The sequence below is a fragment of the Pundamilia nyererei genome, unplaced genomic scaffold (assembly GCF_000239375.1).
Source record: "Pundamilia nyererei isolate P.nyererei 1_Seehausen unplaced genomic scaffold, PunNye1.0 scaffold00156, whole genome shotgun sequence".
Taxonomy (NCBI): domain Eukaryota; kingdom Metazoa; phylum Chordata; class Actinopteri; order Cichliformes; family Cichlidae; genus Pundamilia; species Pundamilia nyererei.
The window spans coordinates 200,196-217,543 of record NW_005187557.1 but is presented as its reverse complement, the minus strand read 5'-3'; the positions used below and the strand labels follow the sequence as shown (position 1 = coordinate 217,543).

At 41.4% G+C, this 17,348-nt stretch overlaps 1 protein-coding gene across 1 annotated transcript; it reads left to right on the top strand.

Annotated features, from left to right (window-relative positions):
• The first annotated feature begins 2,315 nt into the window (after positions 1-2,315).
• Positions 2,316-16,735, top strand: kpna6 (karyopherin alpha 6 (importin alpha 7)). The gene is made up of 14 exons (XM_005745232.2): positions 2,316-2,437; positions 9,782-9,915; positions 10,045-10,137; positions 10,327-10,426; positions 10,543-10,637; positions 11,259-11,390; positions 11,482-11,570; positions 11,684-11,783; positions 12,940-13,103; positions 13,195-13,273; positions 13,497-13,622; positions 14,461-14,588; positions 15,027-15,211; positions 15,980-16,735. The coding sequence occupies exons 1-14, from the start codon at positions 2,434-2,436 to the stop codon at positions 16,165-16,167; spliced, it is 1,617 nt and encodes a 538-aa protein (XP_005745289.1). The 5' UTR covers positions 2,316-2,433; the 3' UTR covers positions 16,168-16,735.
• The last annotated feature ends 613 nt before the right edge of the window (positions 16,736-17,348 follow it).

Sequence of the window (17,348 nt, the reverse complement as noted above, 5' to 3'; positions counted from 1 at the left end):
CACCTGGTAGATGTCAGAAAGTGAGCAGAAGACAGGAGGACGGAGAGAGCGAGGGAGAGGGGCCCTTAGTCGTCAGATTAAAAAAAAGTATGGAATGGACGGCGCTGAATGGATTTTCAACACTATATTATGAAGATATATCTCCTCTTTTCCATTCAGAGCCCACATGCACTGACACACCGCTCTCTCCGCACACTATCCTCCCCACAGCGTTATCTCTCTCAGCCTTTATTACTCTCGCACAAAGCGTTCAGCACCGAGCCTTGCAGATGCTCTCTTCCGCAGGCGGCCCGACCACATTCTCACATTTCAGCAAACTAGCCTTATTATCATATTTGCCATAATTGAATTAAGGAGCAGTTAAATTGGCCGTATTTGCACAATCAAATAAGCACAATCAAAACTAAACTGCTTTTGACGCCTCATAATTGAGTTTTTGCTCTGCCAACATGCTCCTTGATGTTATTAGCCTATTTGTGTGAGACATATTATTTTTGTCTGAGCGGACTAAATGCACAAAGGCATTTTTTTTCTGCGTGTCTCTTGTTGCAGTATCCACCTGCAGAGATCTGAGTCCTGCTTGATGTTTTATCATGGATAGACTGCCAGGAGCATGATGCAGAACAGAGCAGACTTTTTTTTTTTTGCCTATGAAACCTCTCCACTGGATAAAGTACAATCCGCTCGCAAATGAAAAGGATTTCTGTCAGCATTCAGCATACAAAGAGGTGAAGATCTGTACACAGAGGTCTTTTAACTGTCACCAAAACAGCCTCAGTAGATGAAATGCAACACAGTACATTCTGCAGCTTCTTTGCAGATACAAACAGGAGAAAAAAAACCATTTTAATTAAATCTACACTTAATCAACATCTTATTGTCGTACTCATTGAGCTGTTGCCCACATTCCTAATTTTCCTTGTGCATTTTCTCAATATTGCTGACTCAGTCTGGATAGATAACGACCAATAATGGGGCTTGAAGGACGGGTCCTTCTGTTTGTTCATTTAGATGTCCCCCGCCTCACTTTAATTTAGAACATTTTGATTTTGGATGGGAAAAAAATTGTGTATTGATTACAGTGCTTATTATGTCTCCATTAGGAAGTGATAGTGAGTGGGAGACTCCAGCAAAATGTCACCGTTCCCCATGTACCGCCGTTTAAAATCCTTCCGTTATACGCCTTGCTTTGCTCTCATGATTCCATTACAGAAGCTCTCCTTACGCTGTGGCATTGACTAATGGATAGCCTTTGCTTCTGTGTGAAGTGTAGGCTGCTGTATGATGTGCTTCAGCAGGTCTAGAAATGAGAAAGGTAAAGAACTCATAAAAGAGACCCTGTAAAATCAGACTCGATGAGCCCTGGCTACAGCCCCGCGGACTGGATCTGAGAGCATTTCAGTGCTGACTCTGTAGCACAAATTGGTCCTGTGTGTTTGTGTTATTTGATACCAGTTGAAAGCAGCTATCCAGCCGGCAGTTGTTTCATCTCTGCGCCAGCACACCTGCTGAAGGCTGTGAATTCTCAGCCCTTATGGTTCGGCCAAGCGGAGCTCAATCCGGAGCCCGTGGATACACTGAGAAAGCATGGAATCTATGAACAATATTTGCTCACAGCTGCTAAGAAATTGTAATCATGGGAAAGTATCTCAGTTGTGCTACAGCTGACTTGACCTCCCCCGCCCTTTCTAATAGGGGAAAAGAGCAAGCCTGGCAGCAGCAATTACTTCTTTATTTGTACAACATTGCCCCCTAAAGTCTTTTTCTGGTGTATCTCCGCAGGCCCCCTCGGGGGCCGTGTCAGGAGGACACTGCATCACAATATAGTGCAGTAATTTACCACCACTTGCTCCCAGCAAATTGACCGTGGATGAACCTCACCTGTATTACTCTGTCACATTCAATTTAGGGAAAACACTGGGGAAGCACGGCGGGTCAAATAGCATTTCAAAACTAGAGAGGGATATGCAGATCCAAGAGAAATTGAGCTACCTGAAACATGCCAGTGGGTATGTAAAATAGATACAGACGTGAGTAACAGCTGGCTGGGAAGGAGGATGCACTGTAACCCTAAATCATGTCCTTCCCTACCAACCACGGTGGTGCTTTAATGACTGGCAAATCTACGAATAAACAGATGGTTCTCTGTTTTGAAATTTTTAAGAATGAAATTAATCCTGTAGTAAATTTTTTTTTAACATTTTGAATATATTTTGGCTATAAGGCATTCGTTAATGAAGGTGCGTGAGTGTGACGTGTTTTGTGGGTCTGGGGCGTCCTCTAGTGGCAGGAAGTCGACGTTATATTTTGACGTTTCCGTCTCCGGCAGACATATTGCTTACCGGAGCAAATTCTGGAAAGCTAGAAGTGGGAAAGGATTTAAAATTGAATCACGTCTTCACAACTTAGCACAATAAACCCGCATAGGACACAATGGGTAAGCTGTTTGGCAAGTTCCTACTATAGGCATGTATTCAAAGTGGTTTTAAGATTCACTTTTGTCATCGGACTTGACGGTTATGAAATCTTCATTCTGTTACTGTTGTTTAGCCAGTACGCTAACTCGTTAGCTAGGTGGCTAGTCGGCGTTGCTACGTAGTAAGGAAAGATGAGTTGCTATTTTACGTTAAGTCATTTGCTATGTCTCCAAATTATAAGGTCTTTGGACAGTGTTTCCCTTTTTACAGTATATCATGTTAGACACATTAAGGCAATTTTTACCAGAGATAACAGCTAGTGCCGTTTTTAGCCAACTTGAGGAAACTTGGCTAACAGCTAACCACGTTAGCACCGCGTTGTACTATTTCAGAGAAGACGCACGTATAGCTTAGAGCTTAAGTTAGTATTAGTCATGGCAATATAACGGCGTTATCGAATAAAATACGACTTTAGAGTTGTCAATTTTCTCTATTTGTTTTGTTTTGGAACCGCCTGTAGCTTTACAGTTATCACATTACATAGGCGCTTTAAAGCGCTACTGCTGTTTATTTTATATTATGAACGTTTTCTATCTGTCTGGTAGCTACTGTTTGGCGGATATGGCGACTGTAACTTGGTGAGAGACTTCCAGCGTCGTAAAAAAAAGTTTTAAATCAAAGCCTCTGGGGTGACACATTAAATAGTGGTGTTCGAGAGGCAGTGATTTGACTTTTTCCAGTAGCTGGCGCCTTCATTAGCAAGTGAAGCTGCGTAATTTCACCCTTGCTCTTCAAACTCGGTGAATTATATAATAAGGTAAAAAATATTTATAATAATTTAATTCCTGTGTTCAGTCAGTCGGCAGTGAAGTGGAAATGTGAGCTAACTGATTCCATGCGGCAAGTAGATGACAGACTGCTATCATCACAGCCGACTGTGAGCTCATGAGACAGAGCGCTCATGTGACAACATGTTTTCCAGACTGTTCTTATACAGTCCTGTGATAAATACACTTTGCAGTGAATGTTACTGGAGTATGTCGTGTTCAAAAAGCTATATCTAAAAGGGGTAAGAAGTACAGTTACTGTGCCTGCGCATATAAACTGTATATTAAAAGGTGAATGTAAGTTCTAGGTATGAAAAGCAAAACTGGTGGGGAAGTTCCTTAAATCCTGTCCGCAAGGCATTCTTTGTCTGTGATCTCAGCAAACACCTTGCTGATGAGCTTATCATTTCATTGAGTTGTTTCAGTGCTTATTGAATCAAACATGTAAATTTTGGGTCCTATTAGAGTTAATCCTGAAAGTGAACGTATTGGAATGACAGGGTGAAGCTGGTGGCTACAGTCTGATTGGAGAAACATTCATCTGTTTAAGCTCTAATTCCCACAAAATGGCAGCTGTCAGGCAAAAGAGTTTCTATAGGGTGATCTTGTAGAACGGTCCAAGCAGCAGCTATTAAGCCTGTCACGTGGGGTGTAAGTAAGTAAAGTTTATTTATATAGCACCTTTCACAGACATGTCACAAAGTGCTTTACAAGGTAAAAACACAATAGTTAATAAATACCCTGGTCTAATTAAAAGCTCTTTGATATAAAAATGTCTTTAGCTGCTTTTTGAAGGTCTCCACCGAGTCCAAACACCGTAGAAATAGGGGAAGTGCATTCCACAGTCTGGGTGCAACAGCTTGGAAAGATCGGTCTCCTCGAGTTTTAAAACGAGTATGGGGGACCACTAAAAGGTTTTGGTTTGATGACCTGAGGTTATGAGTGGAGGCATGTGTATGAATCAAATTGGCAAGGTGGTGTGTGTGTGTGGTGGGGGGTCCATGTAATGCTCTAAAAGTTAAAACTAGACTTTTAAAATGGAACCTAAATCTGATTGGTAGCCAGTGCAGCGACTTTAACACAGGGGTCACATGAGCTCCCTTGTTCGAGCCGGTTAGTAGCCTTGCTGCAGAGTTTTGAACAACCTGTAGTAGGGCTGCCACTAGGGCTGAGCTATATCATACCGTTCATGGCAATACCAGTGTAATTTTGGGCAACGATAGGAAAATGAAATATCTCGATAGAATATGGGTAAAACGCGCATGCGCAGTGCCTTTGTTTACATACGCACATGGCGGCGATGCAGAATGAGAAGGGTGAAAGCGAATCGTTAAATGAAACGGATGAACCAGAATTGGTTTGTAAAAATGCTGCAACTTCAGTGGTGTGGAACTGGTTTGGCTTTCGTCCGTCAGATACACAACAAAGCACTATTTTTGGTAGAGCATGCTAGCGGGCCATCGTTATTACTAGGGCTGGGCGATATATCGAGTTTTTTAAAAATATCGATATATTTTCATACGAGATATAAGATGTGACAATATCGTTTATATCGATATAGCTTATGTTACGTTATAATTATACTTGTGGAGCCGCAGGTTTGCCTCTCTTTCGTCCACTTTTGTCTCTACGCAACGTTACTCGGCCTCGCCTCTCCTTCACTGAACACAACTCCCCCTCCCCCATAGCTTCACCTGCAGGCAATGACAAGATGAAAGCGGAAAATCTCCGTTAGCGAGTTACAGCGGATCGTCCCGTGCGTGGGGCTGGACGGCGTCAACGTGTTAGCGAGCTAACCACGCTAACGAGCTAACCGCGCTAACGACATGCAGCCCGGAGGAGCTGCACGGCCTAAAATCCTTTCATTTTCTCAAAACTCGACTGTGCGCCTTATGTATGAATTCTGGTTGTGCTTACTGACCGCGAACCGATTTTATGTGGTACACAGCGCTCAGCAATCTGTCAAAAAATGTTTTAATATGACTTTGCTAAGCTACGGAGCTGCACCGCTTGATGAATTGTCGGAGGATTACGGCTACCGGGGAGGAGCCTCGCGGAGTGATACGTACTGTGCTTCAACGTAATATTACCGTACTGTGTGTGTGTATAAGGACCACAAATGGCACCTGTTCAGAGACGTGGTGCAGCTGTGAAATCTGTCTCTTTGTTATTATGCTCAGCGTCTATTAGTTTATATTTTGACTGCACAATTGTGAGCTTTTTGTTATGCACAAAAACAACATTGTTTTCTTTTATTTATGGACCATGATTATTTAATAAATGCTGATAATTTATTTTTAAGTAATTTCTTCATGTACATCTACGCTGTATGTAAATAAAAGTGCCTGTGTGACATCTGGGACACAGTGTGACTAAGAACTCTCTTTTTGTTCTTAACTTATGGCTTAAAAAAAAAATATCGAGATATATATCTTATATCGCCATCCAGCTAAAAAATATCGAGATATGAATTTTGGGTCATATCGCCCAGCCCTAGTTATTACCGTGTTTTTTGGAAAATACGGCACACTTAATATCAATCCTTTGATTTTTCTGAAAATCGACAGTGCCCCTTATAATCCCATGTGCCTTATGAATGAATTCTGGTTGTGTTTACTGACCTCGAAACAATTTTATGTACACGGCGCTCGACAATCTGTCAAATGTTTTAGTACGACTTTGCTAAGCTACGAAGCCGCACCGCTTGATGGATTGTCGGAGCATTACAGCTGTCGTAGTCAGGAGCCTCGCGGAGTGATACGTACTGTGCTTCAACATAATATTACCGTATTGTGTGTGTATAACCTCTTTTTAAGTTTTGTAGATATTATACATGGTTATGCTGAGGATATGTCGGCCAGTTTCCACTGGAAATGCCTTTTGGTTAAATTGTCAGCAAGGAATTTGCACTGTTACGTTTTTAATATAACTTTAATGCACATAAAAAAAAACAGCTGCTTGTTTAAGTGAAAATACATTGATGGTTTTTTTTGCACTAATAAAGTTGTGGAGTTGTAAAGTATTTTGACTAGTGTCAATTATATCGTCAGTTATATTGTTATCGCAAATTTTCAAATGTATATCGTGATAAATATTTTTGGTCATATCACCCTGCTCTAGCTGCCACAAAGGATTATTTTGATAGTCGACTAGTCACCGATTATTTTTGCAATTAGTCGACTAATCAGATCATGCATTCATTGGACGTAAAACGTACAGCTTATTGCACCAGCACGCATCTGCTCTTATATATCTATCATTAGCTTACAGCTTTAAGTGTTTAAGGTATGTGCTAACTAAAAATAAAGACAAGATGATAGTTTATTAAATTTTAATGAAACTTGCTGATTGTTTCGGTGGAGTTTAATAAACTCAGACATTTGCTCCTTGCTATCTAAAATATAACAGGACACTGGAGTATATTCTCGAGCATCTCACACTTCTGATAATCAGTTGTCTGCTTGACGTTTGTTCAGCTGTGTAAAAACTATAACTTTAATCTCAGCCAAACCGATTTACTCAGGAACAAATAAAATACTGCAAAAAGCTGAACAATAACATTTTTAAGTTATCTAAGTGACTTATTTATCATATTTAACCTGAGTAGCAAAAGCCGGCGGTGGGTTTGAAAATGATTTCCCCACCGGCTCTAGTGAGCCTTGAACCCCGGTTAGCTATCGAGCTGGTGGGTAACAGATGTCTCCGAAAATGTCGGAGCGCTTTTGAAAATATGTGGTGTCTTGATAAACTGAGCAGATATTTGAAGTTTACACAGTTACATTCTCGCCTGAAAATATGTTAAACATTTATTTTGTGACCCAGAAAGAATAATAAGAGTAATATTAAAACTAACTAGCTGCCACCATTGTTGGAAACTGAGCAGGGACACGCTATGAATTCTGGGATAGGTTGGGCCACGAAGCATACACCCGATCCATCCTTCAAATCTGGGGAAATGAAGGGCGCATTTGTCGGAGTCTTCAAATTTGGACAGTCTTCGTTGTGTTGCTGTAACGTAATCGGCCTACAAATGCGGGCACAGGAGAATGCGGTTCCTAAATTTGGACACTGCTTCTTCTTCGGAGTTTAACGGCACCTGGCATCCTCGTACATGCAGTGCTGCCATCTTCTGTTTCAGTTCGTTATTACACTCTTAAATCCTACTACTTATTCCTGCGTCTTTTGGGATCTTACAAAGCTTCAAACGACGCGTCGACTATTAAATTAGTCGTTAACGATTTTTATAGTCGACATAATCGTGATTAGTCGACTAATCGTGGCAGCCCTAACCTGTAGACGAGCTAGCCCTTTCTTGTTTAGACAAGTAAACAGGCTGTTACAGTAGTCGAGTCTTGTAGAGACAAAAGCATGTATTATCATCTCGAGTTCACTTGTTGACACGATGGATCTAAGTTTTGAAATGTTCCTCAAGTGAAAAAAAGCAGGTTCTTACTATTTGATTTAAATGTCCCTCCAAAGAAAAAGCTTCATCAAAAATAACACCCAGGTTTCTAAGGTTATGTTTCTGTGAGGAACCTAAGTCACCCAGTCGCTGTTAAATATCAGATATTGCACTGCCTGGTGCAATAATCAAAGTTTCTGTTTTGGCTGGGTTTAGCTATAAGCAGTTATTGTTCAACCATTGTTTAATGTTGGTTAAACAGTCAATCAGATCGGAGAGCTTATGAGCTTTAGCAGGCTTAAATGAGCAATATTGTCAGCAAAAAGATGAGATACTTCAGGAAACTGCTGTGTTATCTGGCTAAAAGGAAGAATGTATATTAAAAACAGAATAGGTCTTAGTACAGAGCCCTGAGGAGCTCCACACAACAACTCTGTAGATTCCAACATGATCTGGTTTGCAAACACACTAGATATTGGAAATTTAAGAAGTTTTAGATCCTTCCATAGGTTCACCTACAGAAGCCTTACTCTGACTTTTACTTCTTCTAGATCAGGCGTCTGCAACCTTCAACATCAAAAGAGCCTTTTTAGCTCCTACCAAATAACAGGAGAAAAAAGAGCAGCACATGTGGGTGATGAGGGGGCAGACAGACAGGTGATGGTTGTAATTGGGAGATGATAAATTAATATATATAGTATATTTATTAATAGTGTTACGGTTACCCCTAATTTTAACCCCTGACTCACGAACCACAGGTGGGTTGCTGACCTCTGCTATAGCTGCGTCTCTCACACCAAAGGCTCACTTTGCGACATCTTCGTTCGAGCTGAACTAAACTGCGTTTGACTTCTGGCACTGTTGTGCCACAGTTAATCTAAACAAACACATTGCAGAAATGAGTGCATCCAGCTGCAACCTGTTCATGTGTGCCATCCATCCCTGTGGCTTTGCCATCTGCACACACGTGCTGAAGCATTTCAGGGGTTTGTGCTAATCCCCTGAAACCATAACATGACCTCAATTTCCGACATTTGTTCTGATATTTAACCTCAGAACCTCCCCACTGTTACAGTGGAGGGCTTTTGGCACACAAGGTTGGCATCGTTCTGTGGTGTCGACAGGTTTCGGTGCTGTCCCCCACCTCTCTTTCACTCCCCAATAGGCTCACATGTGACTCTGGGGTCTGCCTGGTGTCCCGTTCTGGTGGCATGACTGCACAAATGCTGAGAATGGGCAGTTTGGCCTGTGTGGGCACCAATTTACGCTAACTCTGCGATTTAACTGAATAAATAGGTTTGTTCTGGGCTGGCTGACTGGTACATGAATAGGTTGGCTGTGTGGGGGGTTTTGCGTCCGTGCATGTGTATTTTTAGGCTGTGTTGTCCGGTTTTCATGAGCTTGTTTATGCAAGGTCTTTTTATATTGAGGCATGTGTGACAGCTGTTTCATCATCATCATAGCTTATTATTAGTAGGAATGAACGGATCCATACCTTCCAGTTCAGATGCTATGTCAATACACTGCCTTCAGGTATCTGATGATACAAAGTACTGATCCAAGCCAGTAGAATTTATAAGCCATCTAAAGACCTGTGAAATCAGTCTGTGTAAGGCAACATCAGGTTTGGCCCAACTTTGTAAAATAAAATTAAATATTTTCAAAAATGCAATTTATGTCTATTGAAATGGTACTTATGAATAAAATAATACAATTTTAACATCTGACATTTAACATCTCATTTCACCTCAGTGTGAGATTCTTTACTGCATGCTGTGATCATGAATGGTCACCTGGCGCCTTCTTTTCCTGCTCTTAGCGTCATAGACGTTCTCACACACACACACACAGAGGTCTCATGTGGAGCAGAGCTGGTGTTAGACAGGTGAAATGAAATAATAGTAGTCGTGTTGCTTTTTAAGGGCAATAAAAGGTTCCCAACAAGTGATACACCAAATGTGACAAGAGTCAGTGAGAAGGGAAAGCGTTCAGCTTTCTTGTTTCTGGTTAAACTAAAACATGTTGTAGACATATAACTAAAAGTTGTTGGTTTCTCAGGGATGGAAAAAAAGAAAAAGTCTCTAAGTGCAAACGTTGGTTTTTGATTTAATCATGATGTGTCTTTGGCCAACCAGAGCCGTCAGCCAGTCCGGCCAAGGATAACTACAGGATGAACCGATACAAGAACAAAGCACTCAATGCAGATGAGATGAGGCGCAGGAGAGAGGAGGAGGGCATCCAGCTCAGGAAACAGAAACGAGAACAACAGGTATGAGACCAAATGTGACAAACTCCCAGTTCATCAGGTTGTTTGTCTCCTGGATGAGATTATGTCACTGTGTAGTCTGTGTTCAGCATGTGAGTGTTTAGGTCTCTTAACAGCTTTTTATAATCCCAGCTTTTCAAACGGAGGAATGTGGACATTCTCAATGAAGAAGAGGTCATGTTAGAGAGCCCACTGGTGGACTCTTACCTCAGCTCTCCAGTAACTGTGAGTAAATGATCATTATTTTTTAACAAGTCTTGCATAGACAAAAAGATGATCACAGACTAGATGCATTTTTACATCACGTTTGTGTAAAGCAGTTTTTAGCCTGTTGTCCAGCTTGTGGATTGTAAACAAGGGAATCTGTGGTGAGTGGGTGAAGTGTTTAAAGTGCTTGTACATGGCCTCTTGCAGGAAGGAGTTATTACCAGGGACATGGTAGAGATGCTTTTCTCAGAGGACCCAGAGCTTCAGCTTGCTACAACACAGAAGTTCAGAAAATTACTTTCCAAAGGTACCCAGTCATTGTAGTGTACTGAGAGTACTTCTACATAAGAGTGAAACCATTCGTGCTGTTCCCCATAGACCACAAAAAAGCCTACATATAGTTTTGCCTCTTTGTTATTCCAGAGCCTAACCCACCAATTGATGAAGTTATAAACACTCTTGGAGTAGTGGAGAGGTTTGTGGAGTTCCTAAAGAAGAGCAGCAACTGCACACTACAGGTCAGTTATTTATTTATTTGTTAAATATACAGTGTTAAACCTCCAGAACACACAGAGACTTCTGAATTGAGTGCAAAAAATGTGATTTTTACCATGTCTTTGGTAGCAACCATGCTACTTTGCTTTTTAGGATGCCTTTAACAGAAAATAGTGCTTGTTATGCTCGACCTTACTGCAGAGGTAGCCATTGCAGTGTTCTCCTAAATGATAGGTGTCACCACTCAGACAATATCGCCTCATCAGTGCTGATATAGGAGGAGAAGAAGTCAAAACTTCCTTAGTCTTATCTTTTCAAACTGTGGAAATATTTCCCTCTGTATAATCTGTGAGTCTCTATCATTGGAATGACTGTAAAAACAGACACAATTGTACGCTCATGTCTTCAACCCAGCTGCAGCAGTACAACGTACCCGGTTCAAAATTTTCAAACAATATCAAGAGCAGTTCATCAGTCCTACATGACACTGTGTTAGATTATGTTGATGCAGCCAGCCAGCTGTAAGAAAGTAGAAACTTGAAAAGTGTTTTGAATTGCCATCATTCTTGCACATAGTAAGTGCTGTTATCTACAGTTCATGAGTCTCACTATGCTTGTTTCTCTGCTTTGTCGTGTTGCTGCAGTTTGAAGCCGCCTGGGCGCTGACCAACATTGCGTCAGGAACATCCTTGCAGACTAAGACGGTGATTGAGGCTGGAGCAGTGCCCATCTTCATAGAACTGCTGAACTCTGATTTTGAGGATGTTCAAGAACAAGTAATGCACCGGTTCATAGATTGTTCACTGTAATAAATATCTTTCCATACTCTGCGATACCCAAGATTTTTATGTCTCACTGTTTCTTCAGGCTGTGTGGGCCCTCGGTAATATTGCAGGGGACAGTGCAGTGTGCAGGGACTATGTGCTGAACTGCAACATCCTTCCACCACTATTAATGTAAGTTCTTTTATTTCTGCTTTTGAGTCAAACCTTCCTACAGCTTTTCTCCCTGCGACAAATTTCTAATATGACTTCCTGTAATGGGCTTTTGATTTTCTTTGGTATTTCAGGCTTCTGACAAAGTCCACTAGACTGACTATGACTAGGAATGCAGTATGGGCTCTGTCTAATCTGTGCAGAGGAAAAAACCCACCACCTGCTTTTGACAAGGTACCACTCATCGAGTCAACACAAAGTTGCTTTAGGGTCAAAGTTCTAGGAACCCCTCTGAGTGCCTATAGGGGTTTTCCCAGGAGACTCTCGTGGCCTTAGGGTCATTCATGTCAATATAGTTTCAATTAGCTGCTTTTTCTATGCAGACAAAGCTGAACATTCAAGTACGGATAAAGGCTCTTTGTTATATCAGCCGATCACTCTGTACTATTACGAGTTTTCTGGCTAAACCATAAAAAAACGTATCTACAAGAAGTTAATTTAATACCAGTGAAATGTATATCAGATTAAATCGAATGTTGAGTGGGAAGAGAATTTTCCATTATGCATTGTCTTCCTATGGTCACTAAATGAAAGATGCATTTAACTTCTAATAAGTTCAAAAGTTTCAGAGATTTGGACTTCAGAAAAGCAACATTTCTGTTGAATATGACAGGAAGTTGCTGCTAATATTTACTTGTGATAAAAGTTAAACACATTCTAAAGTAAACAGAAGTCTGTAAAAGCCAGCCTGTGTGAGGAACACATGGCTGTGTCCCACAACCAGTCAGGTTGCCTGTATTTACCAATTCAGATCAACACTAGATGCTGGATTGTCCCAGGTCACAGCTGCAGCATGTGAATGGTTTTGCTCTTGAATCCTTCTACAATAACATTTCTCAGGTGGCACCATTGGTTTCTGCAGCTCTGTGTACTAGCTGACATTTTGTGGGAAAATTTTGACATATGGGGTGGCTGTAGCTCAGGTGGCAGAGCAGGTCAGCCACTAATCAGAAGGTCGGTGGTTCGATCCCAGGCTGCATCCTGGCTGCATGCCAAATATCCTTGGGCAAGATACTAACCCCATGTTTGCCTACTGGTGGTGGTCAGAGGGCCCGGTGGCGCCTTTGTCCGGCAGCCTCGCCTCTGTCAGTGCGCCCCAGGGCAGCTGCGGCTACAATGTAGCTTGCTATCGCCAGTGTGTGAATGTGTGTGTGTGTGTGTGTGTGTGTGAATGGGTGGATGACTGAATGTAGTGTGAAACGCTTTGGGGTCCTATGGACTAGAAAAGCGCTATACAAATGCAGGCCATGTTGTCTCTCAGTGATTTATGTTTGATGCTGAATTCACATTGTTTGTCATGATACATATGCATTATGTTTGTGTTGTCTAGGTGTCACCCTGCCTGCCAGTGTTGTCCAGGCTATTATTTAGCAGTGACCCAGACTTGCTGGCAGATGCCTGCTGGGCTCTGTCCTACCTCTCAGACGGCCCCAATGATAAGATCCAAGCCGTCATTGACTCTGGTGTCTGCAGGCGCCTTGTAGAACTACTCATGTAAGATCAGGCTTTACTGTGCGTCATTTCTGAACCTGTAAATTTGACCTGTACATTTATTAAAATATTTCCCAACCCCATCTTTCTGCAGGCACACTGACTATAAGGTGGCTTCACCCGCCTTGAGAGCTGTAGGAAACATTGTCACAGGAGATGATATCCAAACACAGGTGAGACTATAATAAACTGAAGTTGGTTTGATGACTCCAAAGCTTGTTGCATGTTGAAGAGGCGTTTGTGTCATCTTAATATTTCTCTCAGCTTACCAAATGTTTCAAATGCTATTTGCTTTGTTAATAATTGCTGCTACAGCTGCAAAGTGATGCAGTTCAAAGATCTGAGGTATGTTATAAAGAGCGTGTGAAGTTTTACCCTCTGCTTTGCTGTTTTTAGGTGGTGTTGAACTGCTCAGCCCTGCCCTGTCTGCTTCACCTCCTCAGCAGTGCTAAAGAGTCCATTCGCAAAGAGGCATGCTGGACCATCTCAAACATTACAGCAGGAAACAGAGCACAAATACAGGTATCGCACCTTGAGTTCATTTCTCAGTTTACCTGAGGAAAAGCTCTGTGGAAGCACTTTAGTGTTTGCCAAACTATCTGTGAAGTTTGTATTTTGAAACTTTTTTTTATTTTTTTTAGACACAAACTACAACTATTAATCCAAATTAAACAAATTAAACAACCTGCAAGAGTCAAAACTGAAACTGATTTTTAAAAAGCACTTGTTTACTGTCAGTAGTTCAGCTAATATTAGTCTACTTAAATCATATAGGTTGGTGTTGTTAGATTCAGACACTGTGATCATGACTGTCACATTATTCTGGTGCAAATTTAGTTCTCCTGCTGCTTGAATGTTGTAGGATTTAATTGTCAGCATTACACAGTGTTGATTAATTTTATGTAATCACAGCTGTAATACAGTGTCAACTGTGTTTTATATATTTAGTGGTTTCTTCTTTTGTGTGGGGCCAGAAAACAAGTGTCTTGTGTGTCACAGCTTTTCAGCTCCGTTTTAATCTGTGTGTTTGGCTGCACTGGGTGGCTGTTTAGTGGAGATGCTGTGCCTTATTTGTAATTCAAACGTATTTTAACTAAACTTGTACTGACTGCAACCTTAGCCAGTAACTGTATTCAAGGTGCAAAGATTGGATTATATTGAAGAATTATTTTTATGTTGGTCAGTTTCTGTATTTTGGTCATATTGTAACATTCATATTAAAGATTCCTAAAACTCTAACGCCCTGTCAAATAACATTCGTTTTTGTTAGTTTTATCTAGTGTATCAAGTTGATGATTTCAAATCAGTTTTGAATGTCTTTTGTATTTCTCCTGTACTGATCTCTCATCCTCCTCCACAGACGGTAATCGATGCAAACATCTTTCCAGTACTGATTGACATTCTGCAGAAAGCTGAATTCAGGACCAGGAAAGAGGCAGCCTGGGCCATCACCAATGCCACGTCTGGAGGAACACCAGAGCAGATCAGGTTAGCTTCGCAAGATTCATTTAGTTGACAGTCCCTCCATTGTCATTTAATCACATCAGCAGATCTGATGAGTAGCTTAAGTCAATTGCTGGTTTTAATGATAAGACTTTTAGAGATGATTTAAAGTAGGATTTCAGTAGTACTGTATTGATTCAAAAAGCATTCTGCAGCAAAATGTTTTCTCAAGGAACAAAAAAGGTTTCAGCTGGTTGATGAGTCTAATGGGGTTTTCTGTTTGAGGAGAAAATCAATTAACAGCTTGTTAGAAATGAAAATCCCCATGTAGAATTTGGGTGATTGGAAAAATAAGGAGGTATAATTGCATGAAAGTGAGGCGATAATGTGAAAGAGCTGTGAAGAATAACTCGGACTTAATTGTAAAGTAAATAAATGAATCACCTGCATTCATCTGCCTTATCCATGTCTGTTTGCATAAAGATATCTGGTGAACCTGGGCTGTATTAAGCCCCTGTGTGACCTGCTCACTGTGATGGACTCAAAGATTGTTCAGGTTGCTCTTAATGGACTAGAAAACATCTTGAGACTGGGCGAACAGGAAGCCAAACAGGAGAACAACGGAACCGGAGTTAATCCTTACTGCAGCCTCATCGAAGAAGCCTATGGTATGCTGCAGGAAATGCACACAAACATGCATGCTGAAAAAACATTTGATTTGGATTTGATGCAGTTTACATATAATACAGCATTATTGGAACACTTTCAGTGTCACAGACAGAGATGATCAGTGCTGATAGGCTCGTAGCTTTATCACTTTGGCAGACACTGAGGCCATATTTCCCTAAATGAACCTCATAGGCATAAAAGACATAAAGGCATAAAACTAATGATTGAGGCCATAAAGTTAACAGGAAAGTTTCTTGAGGTCACAAAGTACGAAAGCTACCAGTCTTTTTGACGCCATACTAGTTGCCCTCTGCTGGCCATTTGAAAGAATGCATGTTTAAGGCCTGGATTAGCTGCAGCCACGGACGCTACATCTGTCTTCTGTATATGATCTGTAGCTGGTAGTAGTACTCATTCTTTTGTTCTGGAGATCGCCTGTGAGCTGGAGGGCAACAAACCACACAACCTGAAATTGGTTCACATGCAAGACCGAATACTGATTACTGTGGTGAGCTGCAGTCCAGCCCAGAGTTTGATTTTTACCACAGGATTAGACTCTCTGGAGAGGCAGCTACTTAAATTCCTCCATTAGGGCAAATAAAATGTCAAGCTTCTGCTTTTTTCTAAGGCTGCCATACATACTACACCACCAGAGGCAGAACGTAGGACAGCTGAATTTTAAAAAAATCAGTTTGGGTTTTTTTGTTTGTTTGTTTGGTTTTTTTAGTTTAACAGCCATTCTGATATTCCATTCCTTGTTTCTCCAGGTCTTGACAAAATAGAGTTCCTCCAGAGTCACGACAACCAGGAGATCTACCAGAAGGCCTTTGACCTAATTGAGCACTACTTTGGTGTGGAGGACGAGGACAGCAGTCTTGCCCCTCAGGTGGACCAGGCCAACCAGCAGTTTCTCTTCCCTCAGCAGGAGGCCCCCATGGAAGGTTTTCAGCTATAAGTCAGCCACCCTTTCCTCTTCATACCTCCTCTCATAGATGGCTCCTTTTTACCACCGTGCCATCCTCCCTGAACCTCCACTAAATCACCATGAGGCCACGCCCCCTACCATTTGGAGGAATGCTAAAATTGTTCCGCTCTCCAGCCTGAAAATGCCTCGCCCCCTTTCATCGTTTCCAACCAGTGTACTGACCTCCTGCAGGGCAGACTCTCATGTTTCCTGGCTGAGGGGAGGGCGCCACACAAACTCCCATTACAGCTAGAAGAGGAAGTAATCACCAGTAATCATCAAAACGCACACCCAGACATCTTCCTGTCATTTGACAGCGCTTAGATTCTCTCATTGGCAGCAGTAGTGATTTGTTAGTGTCTTTAACACTTTCATTTCTTTTCCAAATGGAAATCTTTTGTTTTCAGGATTATCCATACAGAGCGTGCAAACTGGGGTACATGAGCAGAATCTGCCCAACTCTTTGTGTCACTATGACTCAGTGCAATTCAAAAAATACTTAACATGATCCCTTTTTTTTTCTTTTCCTCCTCACCCTTTATCTGCCCCCGCCCCTTTTTATTTTTAAATTATTTAATTTTTTTGTTTTATTTTTAGTGCTTGTGATATTTTCTTTTGCTTTGCCTGCTCCCAGTCAGTAGGCTTAGGCTTGCTCTCTGCATATCTACTCAAGGTGAGAAGAAAAAATAGTCTTTATGGGGTTTAGAGCCACAGATGTCAACCCCAAAGTTTGTCGCCCTGAGTTGGATGCCCAAGCTAGGAAGCATGATTTGTTTTGGGGTTTTTTTTTGTTTGTTTATTTTAAGCGGGTGGCAAGAAGGGTGAAACTTTATCAAACAGAAGGGCTGTGAATGTTTTTTTTGTTTTGTTTTTTTTTTTTCGAAAAGGTTATGTTAAAACGTCTAGAAAAAATATCCAGGTTTTGAGGGTTAAATAGTTAGAGACCCAATGTTCGTAGTGTGCCGTGTTATTAATAACATTTGAATTATGAAGTGATCTAACTATTAAAAAAGGCATAGTTGGGGATTTAGGAGGAGAAGAGCTGTTGGCAGCAAAAGCAGCAAGAATTAAGAGCCTGGGGACGATGTCTTGAAACCCATTGTTAACTGGTTGCTGCTGGCCTGCAAGCCCCCTCCACTTCCCCTGGTGTATGTGGTAGGGTTTTTGCATGG